The following is a 19,649-nucleotide window of genomic DNA, read 5'->3' on the forward strand; positions in this document are numbered from 1 at the left end:
AATGAAAAAGAATCATTTTTACAATCAAGCTGTACACACTGAGTGCTGGCTAAAAATATTTCAAACCAAGTCACAGGTGTTACCTTTAGATTTGCACATCATATCTGTGGTGTACTGGTGACCGTGACCTTAAAGATAGGAACCCTACTGTAGCACATGACATGAGTATAAAAAACTTCATCTATTGACCTCAAATGGCTAAAATTGTTATTGAATAAGAAGAAAGTGTAATGGAAACCCAACATATTGAGCAGTGACTTTGACCATGAAGATAGGACTCACAATGTGGAACTTCAAGTGATGATGTACCCACATGCCAAGTTTCATCCTTACTCTCTAATGGCTTTAAAATTCCACAGCAGCTGGGCATGTGTGATGGAGAACACTGAGCCATGAATCTGACCTTGATGACAACATCCCCAATTTAGTACATGACACACCTTCCAGTGATTATATACAAGTATAGAAAATATCATGCCTTAATCTCAAACAGCTTTGAAGTTATGGAGCAGAAAGGACAATGATGATGAAAAGGTACAAATACTAAATCATGACCTTGACTTAGGATGGGACTTCTAATATGGTATGCGGTACAGCTTCTGGTCATGACGTACAAGAACTTCGTCTCGTCCCTAAATCTCAAACCACTTTCAAGGTATCGATCAGAAGGTAAAGTGTTGACAGATAGATGGAAATAAACCTATTATGTACCCCACTTTTCTTTGAAAAGTCAGGGGATAGAAGAAGATGACCATAGTCTTCTTATTAAATCTGGTTTTAAGTGAAGAAGTTCATCCAAAATTGTTGACTGAAACATCCGACCATAGAAAGTAAAAAGTCTAAGGCTATATTGCTTTGCTGCAGATTTTAGTTTGTGTTGAAAACCAAGAGAACTGTGTCATTACTAGATGATTCAGCTTTCTGTTTCTTCAGCTTTGCTTCAAAAGACACACGTATTACTTTCCTCCACTCCTCCACCAAACTGTCATAAAGTTGATTCTGAAATGGAAAAATAAGTTTGCAACAGGTATGCAAGATACATTTTCTTCCTTATATTTTGTTTGAAATGTTTTGCATTCATTATTATTTGTGGGTTGCCAAATTGTGGTTTCTGTGGGCAAGCTGGACTATGAATTTTTAAGTCAACAAAATATGAACCAAACTGATTTTCAAAGCCCCCCACCTCCCCACCCCTTTTACCAACATTTTGCCATGGCAAAGCAACACTCATTTGTTCTGTGTTTAACTCATGAACCTAGCAAAATCACCATTTTGGCTTCATTTTTAAAATCAACAACCATTTCTATTTCAAAACTCTCTCATAACATCTCAGTGAGACACAAGACCAAGTACAAGATGACAGGACGCATCACTAGAAACAAGTGAAACTATATAAATTTGCTGGTAACTCCTTTATATTTTCACCTCCCTCATCTTAACTGTGCATGTTGATATCAAGAAAGTTTCATTAGAAATGGTTTCTTGAAACGTTTGTTAGAAAAGTTTCATTTTAAAATCCAGAATTTTTTCTTCTTCTCCAAATTATATACCTTTGTATAAAAAGCGGTCCCATTTATTGTTCAAAATCTAATTATAATTGGCTAGTGTCATCAAGTCAATGTGCATATTTGGCTAGTGTCATCAAGTCAGTGTGCATATTTGGCTAGTGTCATCAAGTCAATGTGCATATTTGGCTAGTGTCATCAAGTCAATGTGCATATTTGGCTAGTGTCATCAAGTCAATGTGCATATTTGGCTGGTGTCATCAAGTCAATGTGCATATTTGGCTAGTGTCATCAAGTCAATGTGCATATTTGGCTAGTGTCATCAAGTCAATGTGCATATTTGGCTAGTGTCATCAAGTCAATGTGCATATTTGGCTAGTGTCATCAAGTCAATGTGCATATTTGGCTAGTGTCATCAAGTCAATGTGCATATTTAACACAATCATTGTCAAGTACAATCCAGAATGTGGGATTTTACACTGAAAATTGCACCAGCAGTTGGTAGATTTCTATTTATAGTAAAATTTGCTGCAAAGTGAGGCTGGAGTGGGTCTGGCAGCTAAAATTGCTATTGATGATAATTATTAACAATGTATTCAAAATGAAAACTATCAAATAATAATCAAATAAGTGCAAACTATCAAATAATAACCAAAGAAGTGCAAACTATCAAATAATAACCAAAGACGTGCAAACTATCAAATAATAATCAAATAAGTGCAAACTATCAAATAACAACCAAAGAAGTGCAAACTATCAAATAATAACCAAAGAAGTGCAAACTATCAAATAATAATCAAATAAGTGCAAACTATCAAATAATAAGCAAAGAAGTGCAAACTATCAAACAATAACCAAAGAAGTGCAAACTATCAAATAATAACCAAAGAAGTGAAAACTGTCAAATAATAACCAAAGAAGTGCAAACTATCAAATAACCAAAAAAGTGAAAACTATCAAATAACCAAAGTGCAAACTATCAAATAACCAAAGAAGTGCAAACTATCAAATAATAACCAAAGAAGTGCAAACTATTAAATAAGCAAAGAAGTGCAAACTATCAAACAATAACCAAAGAAGTGCAAACTATCAAATAATAATCAAATAAGTGCAAACTATCAAATAATAACCAAAGAAGTGCAAACTATCAAATAATAACCAAAGAAGTGCAAACTATCAAATAACCAAAGAAGTGCAAACTATCAAATAACCAAAGACTTGTCACAATATATTGAAAGGGAAACTTTCATAATCTTATCAAGCTCACACATTACAATCAATCTATTGATGCAATTTATGTTTGAGTGGTCTTCATACATTCTTAGGAAAAATACAAAAATGGAGCCAACTATAGGATAACCAGTCAAAATGACCAATCTGATAGCTGTGTGTTTGGATTGTCTATGGTTTCACTCTACAGTTATTAAATACTTCTGAAAGTGGCACAGGTATAAGGCAAAGTTGTATGCATTTGCAACAAGCACAGTGGATATCTCATTGCTACTTTTGGGTACTGTGACGGAAATAACTTTATATGTGGTAATTAGGAAACAATACACAGCCTAAAAGAGACAGTTAATCAAAATGGATGCTCCCGTGTGCTTGAGAAATGAACCTGACCTAGTCCAAAATACATTAATTTTAGCAGAGTAGACAATAAAGCTTCCAAAAGAGGAGCGGGAATGCAAAAAGTATTGAGTTACACTTCAGACACCTCCCATATCCAAAACACAGGCTAACTATCCAAAATGTGGTTATTTTATTCAAGGGCCTCAAGATTTCTCTAAGACAAAATCATATCACTTCACAACATGTATTACTAATGCAGATTATAAAAAACCCATCATAATCCTCATTTTTAAAAATATATATAAAGACAAATTATCTTCTCCCTTTGGCAAGCGCTTACCAGCACCTGACCTTGACTCCAAGCTATTTGGCACACAGTGCAACCATGTTTCATGGCATGGATTTCATCAACAAACTTCTGCAATGTGACTGGATGAAATATTAGTCTGACCCAAGTTTGACAATTCATTGTCTTAAGTACAAGCTTAGACTTTAAGACATGCTGATAATATTGCAAACTAATGTATGTGCTCACTTCAAAATTCAAGTCCAACTGCAAAAATCACAGACCCTGATCAACCATTGCATAAGTGCCAGCTGATCAGGGTCTGTGTTAAATGTGCTTCTAATTACTCCTAACAACTGCACAGACCCAGATCTGCTGGCACATTATGCATTGACAGATCTGGGTCTGTGCAATTTACAATCGGACTCAACTTACAAGGGTGTGCATACTGCGGTCCACTTGAAAAAAATCTGATGTGCAAATGAGAGGGCATAGCTCTTTTTTATTCATGTGTCAAAGTCAAAATAAAAGCAACACTTACCATTTTCCGATTTTTCTTTGTTTCAATTACTGACTTAACAGGAACTTTATTTAATGCCTCTCTTTGAAGCTGTTCCCTGAATTTTGCAAGTAACTCTTCATCTGTCAACACACCAGCCGACGGGTTGATTTCCACCATCTGAAATTTATATATAATTCTTTTCTTAAATCTTCAGTGTCGAACAAATTCTAATTTTAGTTTATGGTAAAGAACCCACTGCTATCATTTCTTGGTAATAATGTTTGTGTACATGAAAGAAAAAAAAAAGACATAAACTAATAAAGCAGGCGAACATCACTCAATGTCATATAACGGTCTACAATGTTGTAATAAGGCAGGTACCTTGGACTGACACCAAACTATTTGACAAAACCTAGTGGCATTTTTGAGGTTCCATTACCATGTTTCTACTTGTGCAACTTCTGCTGGACTAGCACTGTCATTTTTGTTATATGAATGCGAAAGGTGTTAATACTACGGCTCTTCTCATTACATTTCCTATAAGGCAGCTATAGAGACAAGATTTTTGCCAGTAATCTAGTATGATAAACCCCACAAAACTTAAAAGATATATTTACACCAAGTATGATCAAAATTGGAATGGTCAGTCTAAAGATAAAGTTTTCCATGTTTTGTTTGTTACAGAAGCTTGTTGACTCCATAGCAAACCCATTTTGATATCCTAAGAAACATCTCAATTAAGTTTTATAACTGGCTGAACTGTTCTGCAGAAGAAGTCAAAAACAACCATATGCCACTGTTGTTGCTATGGGAGCCTTATCACCACCTGGGTAGTCACCCCACCACACAATGTTTGCAGAGCATGTCCTGGTGACATTTCATTCAAATTGGCCAAGCAATTTTTGAAAAGTTGAAAATAATAATGTCGACAGATGATGCATGCTGGGCCATAACAAAAGCTCACTTAGCCTTATGGCCATGTGAGCTACAAATTCTTTGCAAAGTATTAACTTTGAGAAGCTTGGTTTCATACCGCTACAGAGAATTTCAGAAGTCTTAAAAAATCTTACAATTAAAATCACCTGCTATACTGCTTGGTCTTTCTCAATAGATTAATTTGTTCTAACAATACTGTCAGACTGGAATGTTCATCATTTATTAAAAAAATCAAATGATAATTAAAGAAAGTCCAAAGTAGACCAGCTAACCCTCACCTTGATAGCTGACATGTTATATCTTGGAAACCAGTGAGACGACAGGCCTTGGAATTGTGACCAGAAGCATTTTAAATATCAGAATGATTAATATATATATATATATATATATATATATATATATATATATATATATATATATATATATATATATATATATATATATATATATATATACTATACGCAGCACTTCAAAGTATTGGGTAAAACCAGCTCAGTTAGACAAAAAATCAATTTTGGGAATCAGGGAGGGGGACCACTGGGGGATCGTGCTAGGGTCAGCAATGAGAACCAGGGATAGTTGGCTGACTGGAAACAAACATTTATTTTTTGTGCCTAAATATGGTCTCTAGAGTGTTCACAAATACAACCAATCAGATCACCTCATTAATATATCTGGATATCATTCATACCTGAAATCATCTGAGGTCTTAAAGATATAAATTTCAATACCCAATAAATTAAAATCTTATATAAATATGTCCTCCTGAGTGTTAACAATCTGATATATTAACAGGCACGGATGATGCTATAGACTTGCAAGCAAAGTTATTAAAAATCGAACAGAAATGAAACTACCCAGGTATTCATAATTAAGTGTTGACATAAGGACAGCCAATGCATGATAAATGACGATGTAGCTTTATTGATAAACTCATTCAAAAGCAAAGACTCCAGGAGATATTTCTACAAGAATGTAACTAATTTTCAAAAAGAAAAACCTGCAGAATTACTTTGGGAAGAAGTATTTTGAACTCTGCTGATTCATTCCAACTTTCACAAATTGTATACAATTGTAATGTATTTATAAAGTAAGTTGAGAAAACAGCTGATTGGTTGTAATCTAATTTGGGTTACTACATTGTAACCTCCTAGTTCATTCGTCAGTAAGGAATCTTCCCATTCATAGGCTCCCTTGAGTAGTTCTCTATAAATGGAGGTTTGACTGAGATGTAATACTTAGTACAAAAGTTGGCATAAATTGCAAAGATGCTTGGTTTGACTATCAGAGGTCCATGGTCTTTATAAGTCTACAAAAAGAATAATCCTATATCCTCCTGCAATCTAAAAGTGCTCTTGTCAACAAAAGGGGTTAATTTTCTTCTAAACTCCAAGGGGCCCAGAGAAGGATCTATATTTATAAGAGTACATGTTTCTACTTTCTCCATTCATAAATCAAAAGTTATTGCCAAGATCACTGTCAACAATTATTTCAGTCAAAGTAGATCAATAAAACAGTTGAATGGAGGTCACATCAATATCATATGATAATAGGAGGACATCTGTACTGTAGATATGCCCTACTTTTTGATTGGCTCAATAAGGGCTGTTCCATTTAAACATTGATGGTCCCCAGTTTAAAAAAAATACATGCCAGCATACCTTGATTTCACTGAGTTCATATTAAAATGATAAGAAATTGAAAAATTGCATCTATGGGTGAGTGCCCCACTTTAAAAGTGCCTTCCCTGGGTCCCTTTTATGTTTTAAAGGAACAGCCATAATTAAATGAAGTCGGACCATAACTGTTAAGATATTTCACAATACAATTTTAAATCTGGAATCTTTTCTAGCGATTCAGAATTGTTGATTTGATGCAAAATTAGTGATTATATAAATGAATTTAAGAATAATATTCTTCATTCTTCACTTATATTCAAGTTTTGTTGTTGTTGTTGTCGTTTGTAGGGTTTAACGCCATTTTTTAGCACACGATAGGCTATACATGGCGGCCAGTATTAATGGTGGAGGAAGAACCCGGGAAATCCCCGGAAAGAACCGACCGTTGAGAAGCTACTGGCAGTGGTCTGTAACGGAGAGCGCTTTAGACCACTCGGTCACTTGGGGCCCCCTTTCAATTTTTTTAAGAGACATCAAAGAAATATGATTTACTTATAATTTGTTCATTGAAATCACAGAGGAAAAACTTTATTCTAAACAGAAAGTACATTGCTTAACTATTGTGAAATTATTCAAGGACTTTGATATTTAATTAATTTCTTCAGATTACATGAAATATTCAAGGAATTTAGTGACTTTCCGTTGGATTATCCTGAAGTAAATTCTTGTGGATATTAGAACATTAGAATTTTCAATCAGAATATCTTTGTATTGTTCCTGGATTACTGTGAAATTGAGAGTACATTTAGGAAATACAGGAATTCATATATACTTTAAGTTCTTTTTAATTTTTTCACTTTGATTTTATATTTTAGGGAAATAAATTTATCTTTTGGAAAATATAATGCTTGTTGGGTTCTAGCTTGTCTTATTACATAATGTAGGCCCCCAGAATGCAACAACATCAGTACACGTGGCTAAAGTGTGATTTGGAAGATCTGGTCTTGTTTTACACATAGCAACACTAGTACATTATTTAATGCCTTGGCAATTTGAGTAAAGTTGCCTATCCAAGGCTGGTCTGATGGTAGGATTCAAACCAGAATTCATTTAGTTAGAATGCTGGCAAACTAACCACTAAGCCACCACAGATGAGGTTTGGTAAAAACAACAAATAAAGCAAAATCTGCATGTAATACTTGAAGGACTAAATAAGGATATAAGTGACACTATACATGACATGCACTGTGCAAGTACTGTGCACTACAGAATAGGTCTATTTTTTGGCCCTGTGCCAAGCAAATAGTGACCTGTAAAATAAGAAGTCTTTACTTACCTTCATTTCATGTAGGAAAAATCAGCTAATATGCACAAAGTAATAACAAAAATAATCATAGTAGTTTACAAAAGTTTATCAGCATAACAAAACTGGTCACTTTTGTGAGATGTATGATGATCTTACTGATTTTGTCTTGAAAGTTTTGTGTATGCAAGTGTAGGGACACAAAAAGTAAAAACATTTTTACCAGCAAACAAGTCTTGGGACATAAAATAAAATAATAAAATTATTGTCCAAAGAATTATCATCGTTATGGTAGTCACTTTTGTGCTGTGGCGTTGTAAAACATTACAACATTCAAATTTTTTTTTCAGGCATGACTGTAATATTTGACCTTTGACACAAAATTATGAGATTTCTTCCTAACCTAAAGTGCAAGCCCATCCATAAAGTCTGATCCAGGTTAGTGAGCTGATGTTGTTGCGCAGAAACATTTTCCTTCTTTCAGTCACAATGACCTTGATCTTTATCCTACTGACTCCAAAATCAATAGAATTCTACCTTACCCAAAGTGCAAGTCATCCACAAAGTTGGTAACTGTAGATGGTGGAGAACAAGAGCTATTATGAGGAAACAAAGACAATAGATGGATGGACATATGGATGTCAAAACACCGCATGCTCCTCCTTTCAGTGGGTCTATAAAAAAAGGTTTGCATAAAATTCCATCTAATCATGAGAAAATATTTCTGTAAAAAATGCAGCTTTACCATTTCGGGAGGTAGTGGAATGTTTAATGGTTCTACTAGTTCGCCCACATAACTCTCAATATCAGGAGATGGATTTCTTTTGTAGTCTGGTATAATGGCTTCCAGTCCCTGCAAGTCAAGCATGAACAAAAGAGCTTTATTATGAAAGTAACCAAATGATACTGGTATGGCATAATTGTGTACAAGCATCACAGTGAGGATTCTTCCAAAAACCTCGCCAAAACATTAAATGCGGTTTGAAATATTTTTTATTGAATCTAGCCCCCCCCCCACTTTAATCCTGTAAATGGCATTGAAAGTACTCTATTGTAAAAAGAACATTAAATAATAATGACAAGTAACCATGCTGTAGGTGCAGTGCTACATTCCAAAAATTAACAATAATGCCCCCTCCCCTCCCTCATAAAAAGGCATGAAAACTTGGGAAAATAATACTTATCATTATGAATTAAAAGATATTTTTACAGTTGTGCATTACTTTGAGTTAATTTGCAATTGTATTTTAAGCAGGAAGTTGAAAACTTAAAATATACTACATCTCTCATATTCTTTTCTTTATTTGACTGCTTCTGTTTTATAATATTTACAATTGTACATCATATCATTGTTTCACATGTGGGAATGTGTACCTGTCTTTAACCAGAGGCATTTGGGAAGCAGTCACTTTTATATGCTTAGCATGTAAATTCCAGGAAGTGATGTCCACGATTTTCTTGACTTGTCGATATCAAGCTGCATTAAAATCTGGTTGAAATACAAACATACTTAAGGGACTTACAGTTAGGGGTGAAACGATACACCTTTGCCATGTATCAATATGATTCACAATATGCAGCCTGCTATAGGATACATATCGATACACATATGAACCTGTTGGTCTTTCCGTCTTTGGAAGGTAGGTGGTACTTTTTTATGTACGTTGATATTCTTGCTTGTATTTCCCATATGCAAACTACAGACAGTCATACAGATATTATATATTTATATGCAATTCTCATTGATGAGAAGATAACAATAATACTTTCAAACAGACTACCTGTTGGTTGCAATGAGTTTTATCCAACGTTTTAGGCCATTTAATTGTGGCTCCATTTAACTCCCTTTGTTATGTATAACATGAATGATTTGAAAACAACTTATTACCAATTTCATGTCTTAGTTACATATGGAAGGCATTACGATGTTATCTTCAAAACAGAAGAAATAAAGCAATTTCCTTGTGCAAGGAAAATCTCATCTAGAACAAATCTGGGCATGGGAATGAGGTTGAATACCAACAAAATCTATCACATTTTATTTCCTGCAGATTTAAAAGACTGCTGCAATCACAGGTACTTGTATTTGTTAGTGAAGAAGGAAAACTACTGACTACACCCAGTCCTATTCTACAATTTTATTTTAACTTACACAAGGTGATAAACTTGAGCAGTTTGAAATCTGCCCCATTGCTCATTCTATGCTAATTTCATTTATTCCATCAGCACCTTCATTCACTGGTTAAATATCCCTGCATAAAGAGAAATTCCAAATTTGTTTCCCATTACAATTTAAGGAGAGATGAAAGGATTTTATCTTTAAGGAGACTTCCCCCTGTATCAAAGAAAAAAGAAGGGGAGGAAGAAATAGTCGTAGGTCAATATTTATCTAAACTTCAATATCTGTCTCTCATTCTTCCCACTTCACTTTCTTAAAGCTCTGCTGAAATCAAAATCCTTTGACAGATGTCACCTCTAGTTGTATAAGCATTAATCTGTCAATTAATTCTGAGCATTCTCTGCTACTTTTCTTTGTATCAATATTGTTCTTTGGTCATGTGAAAATCAAGCTGCATACCATATTTGGCCGAAATCCAATAATACCAAGATAGTTGCTGTAGAAAATGTAATTTTTGGGGAGGTGGGTACAAGAATTTTAAGTTGCAAATACTTACTTGCTACTATTGCATTAATTTCCTTCTCAAGGACTCTAGTCCCGATTCCAACTTAAATTATTTTCTCCTATAATCAGTATTCGGCCAGAATTAAAAAGACTATGATCTCAGTCTGACTCTTTAGTCACAGCAAACATATTGATACCCATGCTCGTCTCACATAAAGCTTGAGATGAAAGTGGGGTGGGAGGAGCAAAATCTTTGCAAACAAGAGCGAAAGTATCACACAGCTTAAATTCGTTTCACCCTCACTCAAAAAAACTACATTTTAATAGCAGTAATACACAACCTGCTATTAATTGTATTGATGAATGTACCAGTTAGGAGGGAGGCTGATGGCTTCAACAAATTTCGTATAGAAAAATATTGTACTTATACTTACAGCAGGAGTGTTCACTATTGTAAGCTGGTTAAAAGTTGGAAATATGTTGTTCCATCACTAGAGAACTGAATGAAAAAATGACTTCACTCTCAGTGAGGGACTGATCAGCTCTCTTGATGGTGAGGATAAATGAAAATGGTGGCTACCAAAATATCAGAGAAGCCCTTGCGTGGAGTGTGTGCGTGTGATTTGAATTTGTAACATAGCTTTAAAAAAATTTACAGTCATATCGCTACGCTGTCTGCAGTGTGACACTTTATAGTGATGTCTAGCACTAGGGAATCATGCTGCAGACATGTAGCACAATGTCCCACCCAGTCACATTATCCTGATACCAGGCCGACCAGTCCTAACACTAACCTCTTAATGCTGAGCGCCAAGCAAGGCAGCTGTTAGTACCATTTTTGTAAGTCTTTGGTATGACTCGACTGAGGATCAAACTCATGGCCTCCCCAAGAGTCATTTTCTTGACCTTACTTTCACCCTTTAGAAGAAGCCAAATAAAACCTTAAGGCCCTATATGAGGCAAAGGACATTATCTTGATCATCCCCAGCACTGATATGACTGAGGTGTCTCAGTAAGAGGAGTAGGTTACTGAAAAAAGTAGATTCTTAGACAGAAAAACAGTTTGCAACAATGACAAACAGAATCATAATTACCACAGCACTGTAAAGAACCCTAGGCATGAGGCTTCACAAACTGCAGTTCTAAATCCTGTGGAACTCAATGGCTTCTTTCTATCTCTAAACTTGGCTTTTATTTTTAATTTCACATGGCAACAACAACAATCTTGCCTGCCACAACACATACGCGAATAAATATCATGTTACCTTTTGAATATATACCGTCTCATCATTGGCAAACTTGCAAACGTTGAACATTTCTCTGACATCAAGCTCCTACAAAAATATAATAAATAATGAAAATAGAAAACTTGCACAGAAACTCAGTGGAAACCATTCAGGCAAAAACAGTGTTTAAATCAGGTGCAATTAAGTCCGGGGAAAAAAATCAATCAAAAAATCAATTTACAGCAATCTGAACCAGTAACAAAACCTGAATGGAATCACTCATTATAGATCTCTACGAAGCTTTCTGCTAAAAATGAAGTAAATGATCATCACCTGCAAAATAATGGCCTCTGTTAAAGGATGTAAAAGACATAAAATATTAAAGGAGATATAAACGGTACAAGATTAATTTTTATAACAATAGCCTATAGAAAGAACTGATGTTCTATTGGCAGAAAACAAATTGTTTTAGTAAATTATGTTTCTCCTAAAATACTTACCTGATCACATTATATTAAGATAACGTTCCTCACTACGTCCAAATCCAGCCCTCCAAGGAAGATTTCTAAGATGCATACAATCATCTAGTTTTATGATTTAACATAAACAGTGCTTGATAAATAAACTCAAAACAAAATTTAACACAAGTCAGTACAACATGAAATATGGGGCACAGTAACATACTTTTGTAATGAGGGTGTAATTTCAATGATGATGATTCTCATTACCAAGTTTGATGATTCCAGTGAGTAAAAATGATGCAAAAAACATGTGTTCATGACCTAAACATCAAATAAAAATATACAAAATAATGAAGAGGTACAAAGTTAGGCCCAGTAGTCCATTAAGAGGGGGAGTGCACCAAAGTCATGTGAACTTGATCCAATTCCAACATCACTGCTGCTTGAGTGCTTATATCCAGTACTGCCTTCACTAACTGATGTTATTAATACCTCTCTCTTATCCAGGGAATTCCCATCATTTTTCAAAACTGCCATTGTAAAGCCTCTGCTGAAGAAAAGGTTGTTCTATCCCAGCTTGTATCTCATCTAAATTCAAACAGTCTTTTTAGCAATGTAAAATCTGCATATCACCCTAGCCACAGTACTGAAACTACTCTTCTAAATGTAGTTAATGACATTCTCTCCGTGTTGGACAGTCCTCACCCTCCTTGATTTGACTGCAGCATTTGACACAATAGACCATGATATATTACTTCACCATCTCCAGCATGTATCTGGCGTTCATGATACAGCCTTACTGTGGTTCAAGTCCTACTTGGTCAACAGGACACAAATTGTATCTGCAAATGGAATACACTCCAGCCCAGTTGATCTATGTTGTGGTGTTCCACAGGGGTCTGTTCTTGGACCTGTTCTCTTCATTCTGTACACTCAGTTGCTCTCAAGTGTCATACATCATCATCCAGTGTCTCACCAATTGTATGCTGATGACACCCAAATATACAAACCTAGCCACCCAACTGAAGTTGATGCTACCATCCAAGGTGTTGAGAGGTGCATATCTGATGTGAATTCATGGATGACATGTAACAAGCTACAGATGAATGATGATAAAACTGAGGCCATTCTGATCACAACACAGACTTTCTCATTCACATCCTTTACCTCAAACAATAAATATCAGTAACACCAACATTAAATTCACAAAATCAGTACGAAACCTAGGTGTTACTCTGGACAGTACTCTCACATTGCACCAACATGTCATGAACATATGCAAGGCTGCATATCTTGAGCTGAGACGCATCAGCTCAATTCGCAAATATCTTTCAGCTGATGCCACTAAAACACTTGTGTATTCATTAGTACTTTCAAGACTGGACTATTGTAATTCAATTCTGTCTGGTTCATCTCAATATCTACTTCAGAAACTTCAAAACACAGCTGCTCGGATCATACTTAGAGTAGCACGATCAGAGCACACCTCCCCGCTGCTCTGTACCCTACACTGGCTATCCATTTGATCCAGAATCGAACACAAAATTTGTTCTCTGTGCTATGTTTCACTGTTGAACTCTAGTCCAACATACCTATCTGACCTCACCCATGTGTACACACCAGCAAGAAACTTACGCTCCTCTTTTGACAATCGTATAGTCATTATTCCCACTATGAAATCAATGTCTTATGGACAGCGCTCTTTTGCATACCAGGGCCCAGCAACGTGGAATGAATTGCCCACTGAACTTAGAAACAAAGACACAGTGATCATATTCAAGAGGGCTCTCAAAACTCACTTATTTCAACTGCAAGAACAAACTTAAAGATGCAATAATGTTTCCTACCTTAAATATTCTCAGCATGTTTTTTTTATGTTTTCTAATTTCATGGTGTTTGTTTTTGTAATCATATCATTATATGTTTTTTATCTTATAGGTGTTGTCTAATGTAAAGCGCTTAGAGTTTCTAAAGATTAGGCACTATACAAAGTCCTCATTATTATGATTATTATACAAATTATGAAAACACATTCCAAACTGCTGCCTTTGGATGGTCAAGATGCATTACAATAGCACTCACCTACACTTCACACCTGGACTACCAAACTAGATCTGACCAACTTCTTTGGCCCAGGCAAATCTATATTACAATTCTTGCTCATTATAATGCAGTAGCAAACTGTCTTATATTGAGAACCATGATATGTACAGAACTATGATATACTGAGAATAGCATAATATACAGAACCGTGGTATAGTGGGCACTATCAACATTTCATAAACAATGGTCTTTTAAAAAGGCAATAAAGATACAAGACTAAGTTTGACCTTATTTAATGCAAGGGAAATTAGCATCAAGTCATCACAAAGCTCAAAGATACTGAAAAAAGAATATAAGATCTCACTGCGTAGGACAAATCTTTTGTATGCACACTATGATGTACAACAGTGAAGAGTCTAATACTGGTAATATAGTTGCATTCATTGTTTCAATGCATAGCTGCCAACCTTCCAGGCTCACAGTTAGTGAAAATAGGGATAAAAAGTCGTGAATTTGGACATGAATTTAGTGAAAAATACCATGACAATAACTCCATCCACTCTGACCATCAATACTACACTATATCAAGTTTGCAATATAAAACTAAAACACTACATATATGCAGAAATATTTATTTATCAAGACATGATAATGTGGCAGACTTGAACTTCCTCAACTGCTTGATCGTAAATGTTTTCAGACTGCTTGCCAGCTGGTTGATCTTGGTGACTGAAATTGCTGACAAATTTTCTGTAGCTAAGGAGGCCCTAAAGTCTGTTTTATTTTTCCTCACTAGAGAAAATACTCTTTCACAGTTGCTGTGAGGAATGCACAAGAGCTGCTGCACTTTTGGTTCTTCCACAGGAAAAGTTGGAAGCGATTTTCGAATCCGGGAACATGTGTCAGAACAAATGTTTAGCATGGTCTCCAGCTGATAAAGGTAGATTGTGTTCGACAAGAAAACTCACAAATAATGCTTCAGCGTTGGTAGCCTGCAGGTCTTCCGTCGATGGTTTAAAATGTTCCAGAGCTGAAATCTGCGAATTCTTAATTTTCCCAACTTCTACATGTTTTTTGCAACGGACATGCTTCTTCAAATCATCTCTGCGATGGCACAGAGTGCAAAAAGCATGATGAATATCAATGTTTAATAGCAGAATGCATGGCCAATTTTTTTTATATATTCCAAATTAAACTTCACTTTTTGAGTAATACATTTCTTTTTCCTTGGTGGTGAAGACATTTAAGATCTTACATGCGATGCTGAATAGTACCTCAAATCAATGTTGGAGTTCTGGTTATAAGAACTGACTGACTCACAGATGAGCAAAGAATGGACTGACATGACCTAACACAATACATCTGCAAACCTGCATTAGAAAATGTACAAGATAATTTAAAACTTGCCCATAACAGAAATACTGATGCTTATAATCATGTCCTGTGGGATTGTAAAAAAACATCCTTCATGGAACATGCAACAGTACCCTTAAGACCAAGGTAGAGTTATCATTAAGTGGAAAAACAAATTCTGCTGTACAAACCCTTTTTTTCATTTCTGCAACTATCTGTTTTCCAAACTCTACATCTATAGGATTTCTGCGACCCAGACATTCAAAAAAAGCAGCATATGTCTGCATCGTAGGCATCAATTTGTCCTTCAGCATTAGATTAAAAGCCTCCTGCATGGTTTCTATTTGGCCCTGCAATCAGCAAACACTTAACATAAAAAATAAGAAATAATCATCTTTCATGACAGAATCAAAGCATATACTTCTCCCCACACCATGTCTGTTCCCCTCTTCCTGATGGTTTTACCCCCACAATGCCAGTATCAAATGAAACTCATTAAGACTTTTTTTTATCCTTCCTTAAAATCTTGCACCTCTGCTGTCAACTCGGCTTGTCCTTTAGGCTTTTTAATAAATGTCTCGGAGATTGCTCCTTTATACTTTTGAGCTGTATATCGAAAATATCCCATGCTTTCCCCCATGAATGCAGAGCTGCTGCGAGGAGTTTTCTTAAGTGGGGGAGGTCTCCCACACCTACATCTAGAGGTGCGAATCAGGGTGGACATTGCTGAATGGGAGCTGATGAGTGACAACATTATAAGGTATATGCATACCTAATTTATGACGAGCAATTGATGACTTTATATTACTTCTTTGACAACAAATACATAATATTATCTGCATACGTAAGTTAGTTTACTGCATTGTTCTTTTTTTAACCCTCCTCCACGTACTGACTATTTCTGTGTCATCAATTTGTGCAAGTTTGCATTAGAACATCAGAGCTTTCCTTTTGTTTTGTAGTATCAACTATAGCAGGTGATCTTACCATAACGAAAAAGGTCATCTTCCATTTTCATAAAAGTCACTGCTTGTTACACTCTACAATTCTGTTATTATGTCACAGAATAAGGCAAGATGTAACTTGGTTTCACCTTAGAATGATTTGATCATTTTCATCGTACATGAATACAATGTTACCCAGGGTGGATAATTGTTTTTCTAGGTAAGTGACTGAACTAGCATGTTTCTCGTCATTGTTGTTGTAGGGTTTAACGCCATTTTTCAGCACAGGATAGGCAATACATGGCGGCCAGCATAAATGGTGGAGGAAGAACCCCGGAACAACCACCGACTCACAAGAAGCTACTGACAAGCTTTCTCACATACCCACATTGGCCAAATCCTAGACTCGAACCCACGCAGACAGAGGTGAGATGGAAGTGATCCGTAATGGAAGGCGCTTTAGACCACTTCGGGGAACATATCTCGTTGTAGATTGCTTGCAGGGAGACACAAAAAGCACAGTATGCACAGGTATTTTACCCTTACTAATACTCATTCTCCTCTAGATTTAAGGCAAGTTTCTTCTCTAAATGACACACTGGTCTTTTTGATCTTGTCAAGGAGTGTACATTCTCCATTTCTGTTCTACAGACATAGGGGTAAGTGTTACATTTTCATTTTATTTGCCATGAGAAGCATGTTCAGTTTTTAATGTCGAAGCATGAAATGTTGCCTTTACCATTTTGCGAATCTGAAATGTGAACTTCTGAATTGTTACAAATTGCTATTGGGAATTTAATTTAGTAGCATGTATATACAGATTTTAATTCTGACAAACTGTGGGCACCGGTTAAAACAAATTATGGGAACCAGAAAATATTTGCATTACCTTTCCTTCATTGGTTGTAAGAAGTTGTGTGACTACCATTTTTTTGCAAGAAACACAATCTCATGGCCTGGCAGCATCTCTGCAAATGGACCCCCATTTTCCCACCATGAAAGTAGACATCTCCCTGAAGCAGCATTAGTGTTCAGCTTATAAAAAATGAATGTATATTTGAATCTATAGAATATGGTCATTTTCAAGTCCATTCCAACTGCAACAACACTGCCCAGTGTACTATTGTTCATACATGAGCCAAAAGCCAAATGGCTTTTGAAGACTCAATTAACCTGTGCAACAGTCACTGAGTAAAGCACATTGCCCAGGGACACAAAACAACAATTAACCTGGGATGCTGGGATTTAAACCTGCACCCTTTTATTATACACTTGCCACTGTTATTAGCAGCCTTTTATACACTAACCACTGAGCCACTGTTATTAGCAGCCTTTCATACACTAACCACTGATCCACCGTTATTAGCAGCCTTTTATACACTAACCACTGAGATACTGTTATTAGCAGCCTTTCACAAAATCTGAGAGGTTACATCACCTGGGCATGCTCTTCATCCCTTAGCCTTCCAGATGTCTGACAATATTTTGTTTTTAATTCTAAGTCCTAATTAGATTTAGTTTTGTAACTAAATTGCCAGGCCTGGAATCAGACCAAGGGCCAAAAAAAGAAAACAATTTTATTTTAGAGTTACACAGGCGTTTCTACAATGCAATCAAGTCATATTGCAAATCAGAAATGCCACCGTTACCCCTTTAATGTATACCTTCTTAGCCAAACCATGAAGTAAGGTATTGTAGATCTCTACATCAGTGATTTCCAAAAACTTCTTGACAGGTGTTTCATCTTCTTTAGTTGACTTGCTCAATGCCCTTTGTCTAACGCCACGAATTACTTTTAAAGCTAATTCAGGCTGAAATCATAAAAGAAACATGTTTTAAATATGGAAATATATTTATCAGTTTTGAGAAAATGTCAATCAATAAGATATCTTGTCTAGGAAGGATGTTTGGTAGAATGGGCTGCCTTGTAGAGGTGAAACGATAACCCCTTCCATATATCAATATGATTAATTTTACACGTTACAATACTATACATTATTGATACCCACATAAAATCTCATTGTCTTTTCATCTATATGCGGCAGCATGCAGTGTTCAAAGAAAATTTTGTTTAGGCACAAGCCTCGGGCTGATAACCCCTTCCATATATCAATATGATTAATTTTACACATGTTATGATACTATACATTATTGATACAATATAAAATCTCATTTTCTTTTCATCTTTATGAGGCAACATGCAGTGCTCGAAGAATTTTTTATAGGCACAGGCCCTGGGCTTGTGACTTAAATAAACTCACAAGCCCTGACTGAAATTCCAATCGCCTGGAAAATTCATACCTGTCAACACTCAAGCCAGGAGAAAAACCTCCCGATTTTTGGGTACTTCCATACCTACCTCCAGCTCTTATAATATCTCCAGATTTTTCGCAGGAGACTCCTCATTATTACACTAGGTATGTCAATTTATATTTCTTACAACAACAAAAACATACATAGATATATCATATGCAATCCACTGATACAATATTCAATTTTATCACTTGTGAATACTGTTGTTATGAAATAATTAATATCACGCAACAAAGTTTTTTCTTCAGTAAATAGAATGTTAGTTTTATATCAGTTCCAATCAAAGTCAGTAGGCTTCTTTCTTACACAAAATGGAAGTTATTCAAAGAACTTGGTAAATGTACATGGACGAGAAGTGAAATTTTTATTCTTTTTTCCAGTAACCTTGACCTTTGATATTTTGACATGCAAGTGTAACCATTCAAAAAACCCAGTCCAGGTGTTTGATGCATAACAAGAATCATTCCACAGAAATGATTTAGTCTTTCTTTGCAGTGACCTTGACACTTAACCCCAAGACTGATAGGTTTCATCCTAACCTAAGTGTAAGAAATTCACAAAATTTGGTCCCAGTCGGTGATGAAGAACTCATGTTACTGTGCAGAAATTTTTTCTCTTCCTTCAGTCACAGTGACCTTAATTTTTTTCATTCCTCCCCCAACTAAAAGGTTTTCTCCTTACCAGAAATGCAAGTCATTCATAATGCTGTGTCCTGGTTTATGATGCAGAACCAATGTTCGTTAATTCATAAAAAACATTTTTTCCATTCAGTCACAGTAAACTTTTTACCCCAAACCCAAGTGACTTCTCTCATACCCAAAGTACAAGTCATCCACAAAGTTTCAAAAAGGTAGATGGTAGAGATCTAGTTTGAATGAATATACAAGACTTCTGAATCAAGTTTTGTATTATCCAAATATATGATTGAAATAAAGAGGACTGATTCTTCAAATGGTATCCATTTGT

General features: G+C 35.6%; 1 protein-coding gene across 1 annotated transcript in view; it reads right to left on the minus strand.

The window, feature by feature from the left end:
• LOC149781878 (DNA-directed RNA polymerase, mitochondrial-like) overlaps positions 1-19,649 on the minus strand; it is a 113,021-nt gene that overhangs the window by 79,436 nt on the left and 13,936 nt on the right. The window contains exons 4-9 of the mRNA XM_089936072.1: positions 18,035-18,181; positions 15,618-15,776; positions 11,609-11,677; positions 8,466-8,573; positions 3,902-4,039; positions 906-999 (exon numbers count right to left, since the gene is read on the minus strand). Coding sequence (XP_089792198.1) covers positions 906-999; positions 3,902-4,039; positions 8,466-8,573; positions 11,609-11,677; positions 15,618-15,776; positions 18,035-18,181 — 715 coding nt within the window. The remainder of the gene's footprint in view (positions 1-905; positions 1,000-3,901; positions 4,040-8,465; positions 8,574-11,608; positions 11,678-15,617; positions 15,777-18,034; positions 18,182-19,649) is intronic.

Source organism: Sinohyriopsis cumingii, chromosome 15, assembly GCF_028554795.1.
Source record: "Sinohyriopsis cumingii isolate HCF-2022 chromosome 15, ASM2855479v2, whole genome shotgun sequence".
Lineage (NCBI taxonomy): Eukaryota > Metazoa > Mollusca > Bivalvia > Unionida > Unionidae > Sinohyriopsis > Sinohyriopsis cumingii.